At 41.3% G+C, this 17306-nt stretch overlaps 3 protein-coding genes across 4 annotated transcripts in view; 1 reads left to right on the forward strand and 2 right to left on the reverse strand.

Moving 5' to 3' along the window:
* The window catches only part of ttc7a (tetratricopeptide repeat domain 7A), a 42860-nt gene extending 39911 nt beyond the window's left edge, over positions 1-2949 (reverse strand). The window contains exons 1-3 of the mRNA XM_076285772.1: positions 2766-2949; positions 822-985; positions 412-580 (exon numbers count right to left, since the gene is read on the reverse strand). Coding sequence (XP_076141887.1) covers positions 412-580; positions 822-985; positions 2766-2895 — 463 coding nt within the window. The 5' untranslated portion in view covers positions 2896-2949. The remainder of the gene's footprint in view (positions 1-411; positions 581-821; positions 986-2765) is intronic.
* A 2840-nt stretch (positions 2950-5789) lies between these two features.
* On the forward strand, positions 5790-8641 carry mcfd2 (multiple coagulation factor deficiency 2, ER cargo receptor complex subunit). Of its 2 annotated transcripts, XM_076285064.1 has the most exons (4): positions 5790-5924; positions 6414-6617; positions 7689-7848; positions 8172-8641. In XM_076285064.1, exons 2-4 carry the CDS (start codon positions 6436-6438, stop codon positions 8301-8303), a joined length of 474 nt encoding a protein of 157 aa, XP_076141179.1. In that variant the 5' UTR covers positions 5790-5924; positions 6414-6435; the 3' UTR covers positions 8304-8641. The 2 variants fall into 2 exon arrangements, with proteins under 2 accessions (XP_076141179.1, XP_076141180.1); XM_076285065.1 differs by lacking the exon at positions 6414-6617.
* Positions 8642-14997: 6356 nt separating this feature from the next.
* prop1 (PROP paired-like homeobox 1) lies at positions 14998-16959 on the reverse strand. Its single transcript, XM_076286485.1, has 3 exons — positions 16863-16959; positions 15907-16133; positions 14998-15393 (listed from the first exon to the last, which is right to left on the reverse strand). The coding sequence occupies exons 1-3, from the start codon at positions 16957-16959 to the stop codon at positions 14998-15000; spliced, it is 720 nt and encodes a 239-aa protein (XP_076142600.1).
* Positions 16960-17306: the final 347 nt, after the last annotated feature.

The following is a 17306-nucleotide window of genomic DNA, read 5'->3' on the forward strand; positions in this document are numbered from 1 at the left end:
CGTCATGCTCAGTTTGCAGAAAACATCCCTACAATTCACATATCTTATTATATTTCTGCTTATTAAGTTATAATCACTTTATCTGTCATTATGGAAAATGACCCACCCACACAATCAGCATTCAGCAAACTCCACAAACAAAATGGACATGGGCATCCACACAGCATCGTACTGTACCATCTACACAAGCACACAGAGGTATTGCACATATAAATCATGATCAGTGCAAAAAACATGCACAGGCCCAATGAAGTATGTTCATGGGAGCTTCACAAAATCCAAATAAACACAACATAAAGACAACACCACACACAATACATGTGTACTAAACAAGTAGACGTTTTAATCTTCGATAAATTGGTGTGCATAAATCCATATATGTGCCCAGTGAAGCAGTGGAGACTAGGGTACCTTTGATGACGAAGGCCTCAGCCAGAAGGCGCAGCTGGTAGAGGGGGCGGTCATCACGCATCAGCTCATCAATGCCCGTCCGGGCACACATGCCCTGGGAGTCCCGGAAACGTCCCTGGGCATAGTGCACTTTGGCCATCAGGAGGAGGGCTTCATTAAAGTACTTTGGCTGGGTGAAGAAAAGTGGACACACACACACACATGCATGCACTATTAGAATAGCCAATAGTGACAGGACAATATTCATACAAAGGACTGAATTCTGAGAATTGTTTCCTCTTGTTAAGTACTTTGAAAGTACTATTGTAGTATTTTAGTAAAGTAGTATTGAAAACTGTAAAACAAATTGTGAATTCTACTCTGAGCAGCCATGTCAACACACACACACACACACACACACACATACACACCTCCAGACGCCCTCTGCTCAGGACACTGTTGAGGTGTGCTTTGGCACGGGCCAGTTTGGGGTGGGAGTTGTCGGTCAAGGGGGCTGAGCTTCGTAGTAGCGCCACGTTCTCCAGGAGACACTCCTCCAGCAAGCTCTCAGCCAATAGCAGTGTGCCATAATCATCTACAAACACACACACACACACACACACATGTAAACATACACACACAAGGCCCTTGCACAAATAGAAAACACACATAGGCTCCCCACCCATCCACCACCAGCAGAAGCACCACAACATCAAGGAAAATAACATGAATAAAGCTTAAAAGTACTTCAAGAGCTTCACAGTTCATATGTCCCATCTACCCCCTAGCAGGGTCTGATATAATATAGCCTACCCTATAGGCTGGCTATACTCTGTCATCCACACCCTACTCACAAATGGCTACTGTGGTTGACACCAGTGACCACTACTACCAGCAACCCTGCCAGACAAGTTCCTCTTCCTGTACCAGAACCGTGGTAATAACCTCACATACAGTCGGTTGGAATAGCAGATCAGGGCCAGGTACACTCCTGATTTAACCATAGTTCATTCAGGTTGGCATCTGGGAACATCTAGAAATATATTTCCCACAATCCTTCATCTGTTATGATTTAGCTGTCTATGACTAAACATTTGGCTCCTGCTAGGCTCCTGTCTTGTATACACATTTGTGAAAGGACACTTCCTGTTTAATGATTTCTGTCCAGAAGTTTTGGCCAAAACACCAGCCTGCACCTCTACCTCTGACTAAATGTTAAGCCTTCATCCTAACAGCACTGATATTTTCTCTTCTGTTTATGTGACATTTTTATCCACAATCCTTTTAGAAATATGCACTGGCTTAGATCCAGGAAGTACTGCAATGTTTGTGAAAAACATTTTTCAATCTCTTAAAAACTAACATCCTAACAGGCATGTCTTAACTGACACTTGGCCTCAAGCTCCCTGCACCACTGTTGAATCTGGTGCGTGGCGAAATGGCTGTTGTTGAATGAGTGCCCAATTCAAAGCCTGGATAAGTGTTTTGCAAACGGAGTTACTCAAAATCGAGAATTTCAAAACGCCATCTGCCTTGGCACGTTCAGTTACTAAAACTATTCTCTTGCCCTCTGTTCACTCCTCTTATAACACGTTACCGTAAAGAGAAACCCAGAGGTCACATTAGGATCGCGTGAAGCTCAGTCTCCCAGCAGTTGGGCTCTCCCATTGTGAGACAGAAAGAGAGACAGAGGTGGGAGGAGGAGAGAATGAGTGAGAAATAATATTGTGTGTTTGAGTGTGTGTGTGTGACAGAGAGAGAGAGAGAGAGAGAGAAAGAGAGAGAGACAGAATAAAAAAGAGTGTGGACACAGGTGAACTTAGGGCTCGCCTCTCTTGAGTGGTCATATGACTGGTTAGTTTTGGTCATGGACATAATAACAAATACAAGCTGCAGCCAAGCTGAGGGTCAAGTCTGCCTATGCTGTTTACTGTCAGGGGACAAACATGAATAAGTGACTGATAAAAGATACAAATTTCCCATGCCAACTGACAAGACACTGTTCACATAATGAATAGGGTTCTGTGTAGATTGTAGACTGAGAAATGACACAGGATGGTCTTGTACTTAAAGAGCTATAACTGACATGTGTCTTTATAAACAGATTTAAGTAGCCAATAAAATCATAACCTATCCGGCCAATTTCAAGTTCCAGTGACAACTTGTCACCAAGATTCCAGCAGAAAACAATGGTGAACAGAAACTGTTTCTATTCAGCACTTCTCCGTGGTCAAAAATAGTCGCCCTGGAGCATATGACTTTACCAGAAAAGAGTACAAAGTCCAAGTCAGGCGGAACAACCGTCTCCCTGGGAATGCGTAAAAGCGCCCTGCGGCGCCACAGCCATGCAACAGGTAGGCAGAGCGCTCACTCACCGTCGTCATGAAAGCGGGCTGCTGCCAGCTGTTCCACCATAGATGGTATTTTATCCCACTGACATTCTGCGCGATATTTGTCGATCTCGGCTTCTAGTCGATACTGCGAAAAAGATATTCGCGAGGTCATCCCCGGTATGTCTCGTTGGCCGTACTCTCCCGACACAAGTGGAGTCACGGCGGACTGTGAAGTGATAAGGGGAAGAAAACATTTAACTTAACTGAGCATGTGCGAGCGCAATGTCCCGGTATTCTACATTTGCAGGACATTGGGACTGAAATGATTCCTATGGACACTTGTGTCAAGCTTCCAACACTCGATCAGTGATTTAGCATTACAGTGTCAAATCAGATGAGGTTGTTGCTGCACTGATTCAGATTTAGTTCAAACGTTGTCTAGCCTGAATGGGTTTCAAAATCAAGGCCTGTAAAATATTTCTGTTCAAACCCTGTCTTGACAAAAAACTTGTATGGCATACCCATTGATTTTCTATAAGGCCCTAGATGGAGGCAAGGGGGCAAAAAGAGTTACATTCAGAGTATTGTAGCCTTTTTTGTACCAGGCTTGTTTAAAATTCCAGAATTTAATTGAAACTGGCTCTTAAATTCCAATTCAATTCTTGAATTTCAATTGAGGTAGCAAACAGGAAGCAGAATTGCAATTCGAATTGTGCACAACCCTGATTTGTACAAATAATTATTTCTTTCTTTAGATAGCCTACCCTACTTTTTGTTAATGTTGTGTCAATATTTGAGTTCCCCACAATGACCACAAGATTTTAAGAACAAAACAGGGAAAGGGTCAATGAAATGATATGTGGTAACTGGCAGGCACATGGAAATCTATGTGGAAGTAGCTTAATGTACGGGCATAAAGTGAATAATGTGGCAATCAGTAACAAGAATGACAAAAGCAGAAGTAGCCCTATATGTCAATAAGTGAGTGTATGAATGAAATGAATGAAACATAATACAACATTGACACTTTGCAAAATAAATGATTATACATTGAGTTATTCCCATATAGATATAGAGTTATTCCCATATAGATATCCGTGTTACTAGATACCCCACATACAATTTTAGTCTTACGGAAAATGACCAAACATTTTTATTTTTTGCCTTAATATCTTTATGTGCATTTGCTGTAGCAACCTCAAAACATGCATTTAAAACAGAATATTGATTGATGCCATGTGGGTACAAAAAAAGTGTTTACAATACCCACGATATCACTAGTTTGGCACTTTGTTCCAAATCTAGGGTCTTGTATAAAACCAATGAGCATGCAGTAGGCTACAAACATTTAGTGGTCCAGTCATTCTGAGAACAAGTTTGTCTTCCATCCTGAAAAGTTTTAAAAGGATAGGAATAATTCTTTTTAAGATATAAATTCCCAAACATGGCCTCCAAAATAAAGCATTAAAAATCAAGGGTGGAAAAAAAATGCATGAAAAACATTGCAATTTAACAAAAATATTTAACATTATATAGACAAATTTTGAGGGGGGAAATATTTTACATTATGTAGACAAACTTTGAGCAAAATCTGAGAGAGTAGGCTATGGCAAGCATTTTCCTGGATTCTTTCTGATTTGATACTGTGGCGTGAATTCTGTGAACATGTATTTATTATGCTTCCAGAAATATTATGCCTACCACAAAAGAGAGAGAGAAAGAGAGAGAGAGAGAGAGAGAGAGAGAACCATTTCACATCCTGCATCAGTGACCATACTTTACATTTGATGTTTAGAATGTCATTTTATTTTCATTCAAGATTGATGGAGACAGTAGTCCATGCATTCAAGAATGTCAATGTGACATGTTTATTTTTCTTATTGTATGCTTTAAGTAGCTTATTTTCTAAGTTTTATTCTAGGGTTACTCATAACGTTTGCCTTCCTGACAACGATATATCCTAGCCTTACTCCTTGAATGAATTACTCAAAAACGGAAGGAAGCATTGTCCTGGATTAACTGCTTGACCTCATCGACAGTTAGCCATCTAACTAGATCAATTACCAGAGCTTAGACTCAACTAACTGGTCACTACAGGGGGTTCTTTCCCCACGGGTAGGCCTACCCTATGCCTATATTTATGTATTAGGCTTTTAGGGTACTATAGGTGAAAGCTCAATAGTCTGTCACATTTTTTTAGCGTAGGCATAGGCCTATTAGGCTACACATTAAAGAGATTGACCGACTTCCCTAATTGCGAATGTTTCAGAACGGTATAATTGATAGCCTAGGACATACAAACAATGCGATATGTGGATGCCAGGCAAGAAAAGTTCAGCCCAAAGCGCAGATTGTGCTGCTTTTTCCCCTACTTTGCCATGACTGCGCCTCCACGCGGAAAACAATCATAGGCTAGTTAGGCTACTCGACTGATCTATGTAGGCTACTTGTATCTATGCGGAACAGCTGATATACAGTAGGCTAGTCAAATCTACGTGGCGTTTCTGCATTTCCGAATAGGCTACTCATGTAAAGGACATAGGTTAATTGTCTTCGTTTATTTTACCATTACACATTGCTGTGCCAGCTGTTTAAAAATACAGAATAAATTAACTGCAAAGTGCAAGAACATAGTCTATGACTGGGTTGAACTAATGGGTGACAACTCTGATAGCTAATGCTCTTCACCACATCACGTACAACTAAGCGCAAAGCGCTGACAACAAACTAACCAGCTATGGGATTCTCGAGCCATCTAGGCTAGGGTTCTAGCTATGTGACACCAAACAGAACCTCCAGTCGTCGGAAAATCGCTTTGGCAGTCTCATTTTCCCGGTGAAAGTGAGCCATTAGTTTGGCCTGTGCTTGCTGACCATTCAGTCCGTCAACAAACAGTAGCATTTGTGAGATGCATCACTTCTTGAAAAGTGGATAGTTGGACGTGGATTAGTGACTGAGAAAGCCACTTCACACTGAACTGACGTAGACTGAACATCCAATCACAATTTAGCTGTCGTGTCCATGAGGTTAAGGCGAACTACGGCAAGCGACTCGGTCCAAGAGAAGTGTAGCCGAAACAGGTAAAGGACTTATTGAAGGCAATGTTAGGTGTATTGTTAAAATCTAGAACAAACCCTAATTCTGAGTTATAGTGAGGCAAGGTTGGCGTTGCTTCAAGCCTTTATACTTCATCCCCATAAGGTGAGTAGTGACTACATAGTATCAGTTTCTGGGTAAGCCAGTGAGTGCCTAATATTTGCACAATTTAGCCTGCCATCTCCCACTTCGTATGCCTATGACAAATGTAAAATCTGTATGCAAAGTCCTAATATATGGAGTTCTGTGGGCCTATATTTAATATTTATAGCCATACGTATGCTGTAGGCTATGTGGTGTCAAACTATTAAACTTTTGTTGCGTAACTCAGGGTTTGGAATCAATGGTTTGTAGCATCACCATACGGCGGCGGCAGCAGCATATTGGCCATAACTGTAGGCTGGTTAAATGGAAGCATAGCAGCTACGTTATCTTTAGTTCAGTTCTGTGTACATACGCATATTTCCCCGCTTAATGTCAATGTGCAGTCTGTGACTAGTAATGAACTGCAAATATTGTGTCAGCTCCAGATGTCAGCTTTAGTTAAGCAAACATTTGCGCATCGCTCAAGACTTTGCTGATTGTTCTTTCCAGCTTTCCACAGCCCGCGGGGACAATGACGTTAGGAAGGGGCGCAAACGGGGTAACGACGTTAATTTGGACCCTTTTATTTCTATCTGCCCTCTGCCTACCAACGGTCCATTCCCATGGAGCCGAGCATGGAGAGTCACAGGGGGGTGATCAGGATAGCCACCCGCCCATTATACGCTTGGACAGGAATATGGTCCAGGACAAAGAGTGAGTTTCCTATCGTTAAAATGCAGCAGCAGCTACTTTATTGCAAAAAGATCGAACCATGATATGTGTCATAATGTTGACTTATAGACCTATTTATGTTCCAATTTTATGGATAGCCTACTATAGTTAAAGTTCGAATGTCAAACCAACCACAACATAATATGTTGTTTTCTTTTTCTATTAAGGTGTGTTCAAAATTAAGTCCATAAAGTATCTGGACTCAGTGTTATACAACATAGAAAATCTACAATTGAGAAATATTAATTATAAAGAAGAAGTATAAATATATACTGAGCAGCTTATTTGTCCTGTGTATGAGGGTAAGGGTACTTGAACTTTGATCATTTGGCAAATCTGATATAGTTCTCAGGCCCATGAACTCTAAACTGACACACAGTGATCCTCTGCGACCTGATATACAGTTGTCTCCACCTAATAGACAGTCTCTCCATCGTGGTAAAAGCTGATTGGCAGAAAGATGTTCCAGCTACTCTCAGTGAATGTTTTTTTATTCTATACATAGTTTGCCATTTTGTCATGTAGGGCATTGTCCAGGTGGAATCTGTGTTAGAAATGTTAGAAGTGTTGCCATTTACCTCCAAATCTTTTTTTATTTCTTACCTCAGATTTGGTCATTAAAGGGTCCTTCAATTTTACAAGCCAGATAGTAGGCTACCTTGGAATGGATCCATCCCTGTGCCACTTCTAGGCCACTTTGTCCATTTTGAACCAAAGCCAGGCACTGCCTTGGTTGGCGTGGTGTCATCTCAGGTGGCTCTCGAGGGTGTCTACCTGCAACAATGCAGATCTCCCTCTGAGACGACTGTGGTCAGCTGCTGGAGGAGGAGTTGGGTCGGGTGCTTTTCTGTGTGATTTACGGTTATGTGATATAATTACAGTTAAACTCAGCGTACCAACACTAAACATCGACTCAAAAGGTTTAGTGGAATACAAAGCCCTAGAAAGGAGAGTGGCATTACAACACTCCCTCCTCACAGAGAGTAATATGAAGGAGGCAAAACAGAGACCGAAAATGTGACTCATTTGTACTTTAACACATTTCTATCCCAGTCACATCATGGAGCACCTGGAGGGGGTGATTGACAAGCCGGAGGTGGACATGTCTCCCCAGGAGCTGCAGCTGCACTACTTTAAGATGCACGACTACGATGGCAACAACCTGCTGGACGGGCTGGAGCTGGCCACGGCCATCACACACGTCCACAAGGAGGTACAGTATGGCCCTCCTCGAGAAGTGTCACAGTTACTAACTGTATCATAAAAAACATCCTCAGTCAAAACTATTTATACTACACTACATACTATACTGTATGTATCTGATACATACAGAGAACATCTGAGAACAATGAAAGTTTGTTGTTCTTGTTGGTGAAATCCTCGGTAGAAATATTTAATTCCGTCTAAGTAACTAACATATTGTGTCTACATTATTGGCTTTCAGGATTCTTTGTATGCTTTTGTAAACACGATTAGTGAGCATTTGGGCCTGACACTCATGTTGACCTTTGACCTCTTAACATGTCCACTTACCAGGAACGAGGAGAGGACAGTCAGCCAATGAAGGAGGAGGACTTAATCAGCCTTATTGACGACGTTCTGAGAGACGATGACAAAAACAATGATGGCTACATAGACTATGCAGAGTTTGCAAAGTCTCTGGAGTAAGAGATGTGAAGGAAAGAGAGAGATACGAGGAGACAGGCCTTGCCTTACCACAGACTGGCCTCACACACACACACACACACACACACACACACACACACACACACACACACACACACACACACATGCTTACTGCTGTCCAATCAACCATTTCTACTGAATTCAGAACATGGAACATGCTGTTTACAGTTTTCTGTTTGGATCTCAATATTTTTCTTTGTTGAGACTGTGACATTACAGGCTCAGCTGATAAATATGGCTTGAGTTGTATGTAGTACCTGCCAAATGTATACTGTGTAAATAACATAATTACTGAATAAAAAACCCATGATGAATTGTAACAGTTGTTTTAAATGCAGAATCTGTTTAAAGTCATGAATGCAGAACATCAATTAAAGCAACCACACGTTCTTTTAGGACATCAATCTTTTGACTGAGATGATGTAAGAATTGTTCAGATTCAGAATCTGCAGCCTTTTTTTTTATCTTCTATAGGCTAACAAGTTGTGATCTTGAGGGTGAGACAGGTGTACAGACATATAACAAAGAAGGCTGTGTATAGCTGTCAGGTGAAGTTAAGGAGGAATGCAAAAATATGCATTGTTATGAACTGTTTTAAATGATCAGCTACACAAAGCAGACCACACTGGAGTATTGACAATGTTGTGTGTGTGTGAGCTACATGTAGTTGTCTTGTTTTGTGTAACAATGTCTTATAGTCCAGTACAATGTAACAAACATTGATGTATTGACACCTACCAAGGCAATCTCTTAGGTAAACTTCCTTAGTGGTCAAAAGGCTGCAAGTTCAACAGTCCCCCAACAGTTCACCATCCAGTGAGGTTTCACTTAGGCCTACTTATGTTTATCTGTAAAGCACTTTGTACTCAATACTTGAAAAGTGCTATATAAATACATTGTATTATTATAATATATTATTACTATGGAAGGGACCTTAAATATCAGCAAGAAAGTAAGGTGGGACAACAACCTCACAGCAGCAGATATTTATACAGAGAGATTTGAATGTCATCATGTAACCACGTCTGATATGGATTATAAGGTTTCTGCCACTAGGCATTGCTCTTGGTGCCAACGCCACCTGAAGGGTACAACCATTTGGGAGCAATAGAAATTATACTGTTTGCAACATTTACAGGATTCAAATGGACAGCGGTAAAAAATAATTTAATGTTCTATATTAATTTAACAGAATAGGATATACAACAACGTTTTAGCCTATTGTTGACAAAAAAACATATTCGATTAAAAGATTAAACACTTTTCTCGCAACGGCATAGTCACTTGTTATGTGACAGTTAATTGATTCTTATTCTTGTGATTGTGTCAAGTATTCACCATTGTGCGCTTTGTCTTCTCTAGTCAATTTAGTAGATGGGTTTTTAGTCATTTTACCGGAAATAATAAAATGATGTAGAGAGTGGGTTGTGTAGCCTGAACAGAAGTTCCAAGGCACTCTCAATTCCAAAATAGTTAAAACGCCTTTATTTTTGTGGCTTGGTCATATGAAACCTTTAAAAACACTCTTGACGTGTTTCAGCGTTAAGCTTTCATCAGGGAGTCAAACAGTTCTGTAGGGAAGATGTCCTTTTGAAATAAATCAGAACCGTCCACCTGGGAGAACCTGTGTAATGTGTCTTAAAATAGCCAGCAGATGGCGTCCTTGCAGCCAGTACAGTTCAACAAGAAAAACATTAACAAAAGGTTACAAAACACATTCTAACTCCAAACTTACAGTGTCATACAGCAAACCAACATTATAGAAAGACACTTAAATCAAAATCTTCATTTAGGCCTGGATATTTAGTTGTTTGTAATTTAAAAATCCAATAAATCCGTTGATTTAATTGTCGTTTTCTATTGCCCTTTCTCATGGTAAGTGGAATGTGGTCTATACCACAGGCCTGTAATGTGGATGGGTCGCTATTGTGATGTTCCAGTTGCCTGTTCAAATGGTATATTTGTGTTCTGCCAGTCTGTCCTGCAAGCATCTTTTTGTCCTTCCTATGTAAAAGACTTTGCAGTGTAGGTGTCAAGCCTATAAATGACCAAGGATGTTTTAATGAAGTGGATGATGGTAGGCATTGAGACCCAAAATCTGTAAATGTTTTGTTTGCATTACATTTGTACAATGATTGCAATGGTAACATTTGTAGGAACCTTTGGGCTTAGAGCCTAACCATGTTTGTTGGCCATCTGGTTTAAGATGACTGCGGACCAGGTTATCCTGTAGAGTGGGACATCTTCTGAAGCTACTAGAGGTGTTTCGGGGAAAACCTGGCTCAACACATCATCACTTTCAATAATGCAACAATTTAGTGGGAAATTACAATTTAGGGAAATAACAAAATGATGTAGTGAGTGGGATGTGTAGCCTGAACAGACCTGTGCCCATAATGATTTTTAAGCACCTGCTCTACGCGATGAGCCACGATAAAAGGAAAAAAGTGACACATCGAGATCCTGCGGTAGCTGCAGAATTAGTCTAGTAAGGCAACACTATCCTTCCTTCATATTTGCTGCACCAATTTTGTTGGAAATAAAGTCACTGTCATTAAAGGTATGCTTCCCAAAAGCACCATAGAACAGTTAATGATATCATTCAGTGACCGTGTGTCCAAAGTGTCTGCTCAACCACTGTTTTAGGAGGTAGAACAGCTGGTCCAATGGTGCAGTCAGAACCACCTGGAGCTTAACCCCAAGAAGACTGTGGAGATGACAGTGGATTTTAGGAGAAGTCCCCGCCCTCGCCATTCAGAACGACACATTGTCCACTGTGGATTCCTTTAGGTTCCTGGGATCAACCATTTCACAGGACCTAAAATGGTCTCCGCACATTGGTCTCCCCACATCCAGAAAAAGGCCCAGCAGAGGTTATACTTCCTGAGACAGCAAGATGTTTAATCTGCCTAAAGAGCTGCTGACCACTTTCTACTCAGCCATCATTCAGTCTATCATTTGCATCATCAATGTCTGGTTTGGGTCAGCCACCAAACAGGACAGGGCCAGACTGCAACGGACAATTAGGGCTGCAGAGAGGATCATTGGGGCTGAACTTCTTTCCATCCAGGACCTGTACCGGTCCAGGGTCAGGAAAAGGGCACAAAGGGCAAACTGTTCAACCTCCTTCCCTCTGGTAGGCGATACAGGGCACTGTTCGCCAAAACCAGCCGACACAAAGACAGCTTCTACCCCCAAGCAATCACTTTGTTGAATGCTCAGAAATAGCCCCCACCCTTACACTGAACAAAGTCAATCAACACTGTTCTGCTCATCTACCTTACATTGTTATTAATACATTATCATTGCACTGAACTGCCTTATATATTTATATTCAAATCTTAAATCTCAGTATATTCTGATATTGCACTATTCCTACCCTCTCTCTCTCAATTGTATATTGTATCTTACCAGGGACAACAAGGAGGCAGACCTTGTAAGTATAATTACTGTATGTACATTTGCAATGAATAATGAATAGAACACAATGGGTAGGATAGGGCAGTCCAATCCCCCCCCCCCCCCCCCGGGAAATTTGGACTGCCCTATCCCACCCATTGTGTTCTATTCATTGCAAATGTACATACAGTAATTATACTTATACATATTCTACTGCTCTTCATTCCATTCTTTCTGTTCTGCTTTGTATTCTTTAATGTTTTATTCTTATATGTTAGGTGAGTGATGTACTTTAAAAGCAAAGATTAACCGGAGTCAAATTCGATGTCGATGCCGAAGCACCACCATTGAAAAAGCTGTTGGTAGCATCGGCTAACTAGCGCCAGATTTTGGAGTGCAGGGGACAAGCCGAGATGGGCTATGAGACATACGTTCACACTCGGTATCATGTTTCAACACACTTTAGGTCAATATCACACCGGAATTCTCCTTTAAGTGATTGATCCAGTGGTTGGCACATACTTTCAGCTAGACACACCAAATTTGGTAGGTGTGTGTATCTCCCCAAGATGAACAACTTTCATATGTACAATGCATTAGCCACGCCCAACAGGAAGTGAGGTATTTGGGATTTTGTGCGGACTAAAATGTGCTGAATTGTGATGCCAAAAGAGGTGCTTCCCATTGGTAAAAACGCATGAAATTTGGCACACACGTCAAGAGGTACCGTGAATACACAGGGGAAAAGCCTTGGTACCGGGCGTTGCCCAGGAACTCCATAGCACCCCCTTATGTCACTGTGACATGTGGTTGGCATACAGTTTTAGATACAGTTTTAGATACACACACCAAATTTGGTGGGTGTATGTAACTCCCAAAAACAAACAACTTTTGTATTAACATGCCATTAGCCATGCCCACCGGAAGTGAGGTAATTGGGATTTTGTGGACATGACCAATGTTAACGTACTCCTCCTAGACGGTTGATCTGATTCATGTCAAAGTTGGTATACATGGCGCCGAGATGTTCCTGATTATAAATTCTGAAGCTTTTTTTTGATGTTGTAATTTGACTAAATGGCGAAATTATTAATTTTAATACCCTTCCACATAAACAATACATGTGTCATAATTCACCATGCATGGCTTGAAAAGTTTTCAATTTCACAGGTCATTGAAGACCATGTTAATGATAATATTCACATGCCCATAATGCATGTTTGCATTGCGCCACCAACTGGCAACAGAAAAAATGACAATTACACTGATGTCACATGATCAATTTTAACATACTGCTCCTAGACGGTTTGTCAGATTCATGTGAAATTTGGCAAACATTATGCCAAGATGTCTCTGATGTTAAATTGTGAAGGGATTTTTGATATGTTATATATTTGATATGATTTTATTATATCACCACATAAAGAGGAAATGTGTCATAAATCACAGTGCATTGAATGAATGGTCTGAAACTTCTCAGGTTAATAGATATAATGATTATGATGATATCCAGACACCCAATGGGCCTGCCTGGCATAGCGCCACCACCTGGCCAAGCCGGAAATGTGCCAGAAATGCTCTATGCTTTGAATAAATGGTCTCAAACTTCTCAGGTAATAGATATTATGATTATGATGATATCCAGACACCCAATGGGCCTGCCTGGCTTAGCGCCACCACCTGGTCAAGCAGGAAATGTGCCAGAAATGGACAATGCCTTAAGTGATTGATCTGAAAGTTTACACAAATTTTGGATATCATTATTGTGATGATATTCACATGTCTAATTTCCATGTCTAACATAGTGCCACCATCTGGCCAACCAAAAAGTGTATCAGAAATATTCTTTGCTTAAAATGAATGGTCTGAAATTTCTCAGGTTAATATATATTATGATTATGATGACACCCAATGGGCCTGCCTTGCATTGCGCCCCCACCTGGCCAAGCAAGTACATGTGGCAGAAAATAAAATACAAAAACAAATAGCACACGCATCAAATATGTACATTTCACAAATGCACCACGTCGGTGCTTTGTTGGATTCCGACATGTCACGGGTTGCGGCCTGCAGGTGTTCGGGCCCGCCATTGCCGCTTGCGGCTATATTTTAACATATTTATATTGACCTGCTAAAAAAAAAAAAAAAAAGGAGCAGTCGTGGCCTACTGGTTAACGCTTCCGACTTGTAACCAGAGGGTTGCCGGTCGGGGACCCCCGACCAATTGGCACGGCTGAAGTGCCCTTGAGCAAGGCACCTAACCCCTCACTGCTCCCCGAGCACCGCTGTTGTTGCAGGCAGCTCACTGCGCCGGGATTAGTGTGTGCTTCACCTCACTGTGTTGACTGTGTGCTGTGTGTTTCACTAATTCACAGATTGGGATAAATGCAGAGACCAAATTTCCCTCACGGTATCAAAAGAGTATATATACTTATATACGTATACTTAACTGATCATTTAGAAATATGTCCAACCTCCACAAAAAGGGATGAGGAAACAACAAGTGGACTCACATCACCAATTTAACTGTATTTAATATGAAAACAGTAACCCAGATAAACAGCCTTAAGCACTGCAGTATCCTGTCATGTCATTTATCAAAAATATATCCTACCCATATTTAAAATAAACCATGAATGAAAAGCAGATTAAAAATGGTTCTGTCCTTGAGACAAAAAAGTGGAAAGAGAAGATGAGAGAAATATCTAAAGGCTAAAGAGTAATTTCATGTTCATGGGCACAGGTCAGGGATAACACACATTTACATGTACAGTATTATGTTTCTACAACCTACATTTGTGTTGTTTTTGTTGTCATGTTTTAGAATATGAAGAATGTAAGTTTACAACATGTACCTAAAATTTCTATCAAACCTCCTTTATATCAATCCTTGACTAAACCAAACCAAACAAGCATTTTTACAATGAGAATATGGACAACTCCATATTCACATAAACTTTGGTTAAACTAAGATGAATATCAAAAGAACATGAAAAGTAATTCAAAACAATGATTTCAATAGACTATTGCAAGTAAGTAAGTGTACCTCTGAGTATGTGATACACATGTGTGTGTTTCTGTGTGAATGTGTATCTATTTGGTTGCCTGTTCTAGACATGTGCTTTAGTTCCAGTGACATTATTGCAATTCTGTCTAAGCAAGTGTGCACCCCTGAGCATTTAATACACCTATGTGTGTGTGTGTGTGTGTGTGTGTGTGTGTTTTCTATATGTGAGTCTGAGTGTGTTTATTTAGTTGCCTGTTCCAGACATGTGTTCTAGTTCCAGTGTCCGGCTGAGTCTAGAGCCGACATGGACGCCAGTGAGAGCACAGACGCGTGGGGCAGGTTGGCTGGCGGGTTCATGCTGCGTAGCTGGCAGTACCAGTCCTCCTGCTGACGAGACGGAGCAGGTGCTGAGCCAGACTGGCAGCTAAACGCTACCGACGGGCACTGGGCGCTTGGCACAGTGTGGTGAGAGTACCCACCAGTGGTGACCACTGAGGAGAACCGGGAGGCTGGTGTGAGGGAGTGAGAACACTGACACTGCCATCCAACCCGCGGGGACTGGACACACAAGAGGGCAGCATGCCCAGGCATCACACTGAGGGGCAAGGCTTTCTGGGAAGCGCGGTCATGCTTGCGCTGCCTGGCACGCCGATTCTGGAACCATACCTGTAAGTCAAGAGGAAGTTGTCATCAGGGCTGTAGTGGTAAAATAAGAGGTGGGTAAACTATGAATTTTGTGATCACGGAAAGGTGGACTGCGCCATGCGGTATCAGATTTTTTTAAAAAGCATTCAGAACATGTTTGATGATGGTGGAGGTAACTGTCCAATGTTTATAACAATGTCAGTGGCATGGTTCCTAGAGTGTTTATTGTGAATGTGGATAATACAGTGTGATTTTTTTAATGTTAAATGTGAATAAACTATTTTAAGAGGTGGATACACTGCATTTATTTGCGTTTAGCCACCACTACAGCCCTGGTTGCCAATACCATTGTACAGAATGAGCATAAAAGGTAAACATTCAATGTCATTTTCAATAGATTCTGAAAATCTTTCAAAATCAGACATTTTCAGTAATTTAGCTTCAATGAGATTATAACTCTTAATTCCCAGCAAATGGAGGACAACATAACAAAAGAGGAGGAAGAGCAAAGCTCATTGCAAAGTTGCACTGCACCTGTACTCGAGCTTCATTGAGTTTGGTGGCACGCGCCAGCTCTTCCCGGCAGTAGATGTCCGGGTAGTGGTTCTGTCCGAAAGCGAGTTCCAACAACTCCAGTTGCTCGTGGTTGAACGTGGTGCGGTGCCTCCTACGTGCTGGGGTCGGGTAAGTTTTGGAGCGCGCGCCCAGCCCAACCACACTCCTAGATTCCGTGGGACCTGTTTTGGACGGATTGGTCACATCTGCAGAAAAGTAGGCAGACCTTTATTTCTGTCCGCATACAAAAGCATCTGGCCCTCTTCTCAGTTTACCTTCAGTTTACCTTCAGTTACTTCAATTAAGCAAGATGAACGAGTTCACTAGGAAAGTGCAAGTTGGCCTGAGACCATTGTGTCCTGAAAGAGGGTTTTAGAGGCCTTCTCAGTCTCTCTGACTGACGGGGAACCCAATAACCAACGGGCTTTGTCGCTAACACTTAATATCGTGAGAAAGAGATAGCAAGGATTTCGGGACCAGGCACAGATTAAGACAACAATAGCTGGCAAAGTGACTAATTTGTGAAATTGGTGGACTGGTTTAAAGGAATCTAACAACACAATAGTTATATCCTGGAGTCGAAAAAATAGTCTACACTAAACAGTTCACACTTGAAAATATAAATGGTTTATTCGTTGTAAAGCGTAAACAAGTATCTTTAAATACCCTATATCCATTAGCCTACATTAACCTAAAACATAGCCTATTTTATGCATACAAAAAAGTGAGAAACCATACTATTTTATTCGTAGACATTATCTAGGTGACGTTCTAGTCCACAAGACCTCGCAAGGCATTTTCTGTAACACCAGTTTTACTAAAGGCCCGATGCTATTTCGCACATCATCATTCACAATCTAACAACAGTAGGCCTAATTATGAACACAAAAACAAACAAATCTTCAAAACTGCAGGTTTGGCTTGGCTCGACTTACCAGCGCTGGAGCTGACGGTCACCGTTTCAGCGTACGGAAGGCAGATGTCTGCATACTGGTACCTGCTCGCGTTCATGGTTGTCTTTCTCTGGGCCATGGCTGATGGTTCAAGTTTAAGAGTTCAGGTGGAGACACACAGTGCCACCTCTCCCTTATCACAACGATCTTGAGTGACATCATAGGCTCAACTAACATACCCACCCACACTACGGAATATTTATTTAAAGATGGCACGAATAAAGGCACTCTGATTTTTTGATTGTTGATCAAATGAGAAGAAGCCGATATCATGTGTTTCCAACTATAAATTGAGAATGAAATACAATTTAATTCCAAGCTCCAAGAAAATCTGAACTACTGTTATTTTTCTCTGTATTAAGGAAAGATTGGCTATTCTTGACCACACAAATAGTGTAATTATTCTGTTATCATAAGGTTGCGTGT

The sequence above is a fragment of the Alosa pseudoharengus genome, unplaced genomic scaffold (assembly GCF_046254945.1).
Source record: "Alosa pseudoharengus isolate Yale_2024_CS ecotype anadromous, Long Island Sound unplaced genomic scaffold, YU_APseudo_1.1 YU_APseudo_1.1_scf_15, whole genome shotgun sequence".
NCBI classification, from domain to species: Eukaryota; Metazoa; Chordata; class Actinopteri; order Clupeiformes; family Clupeidae; genus Alosa; species Alosa pseudoharengus.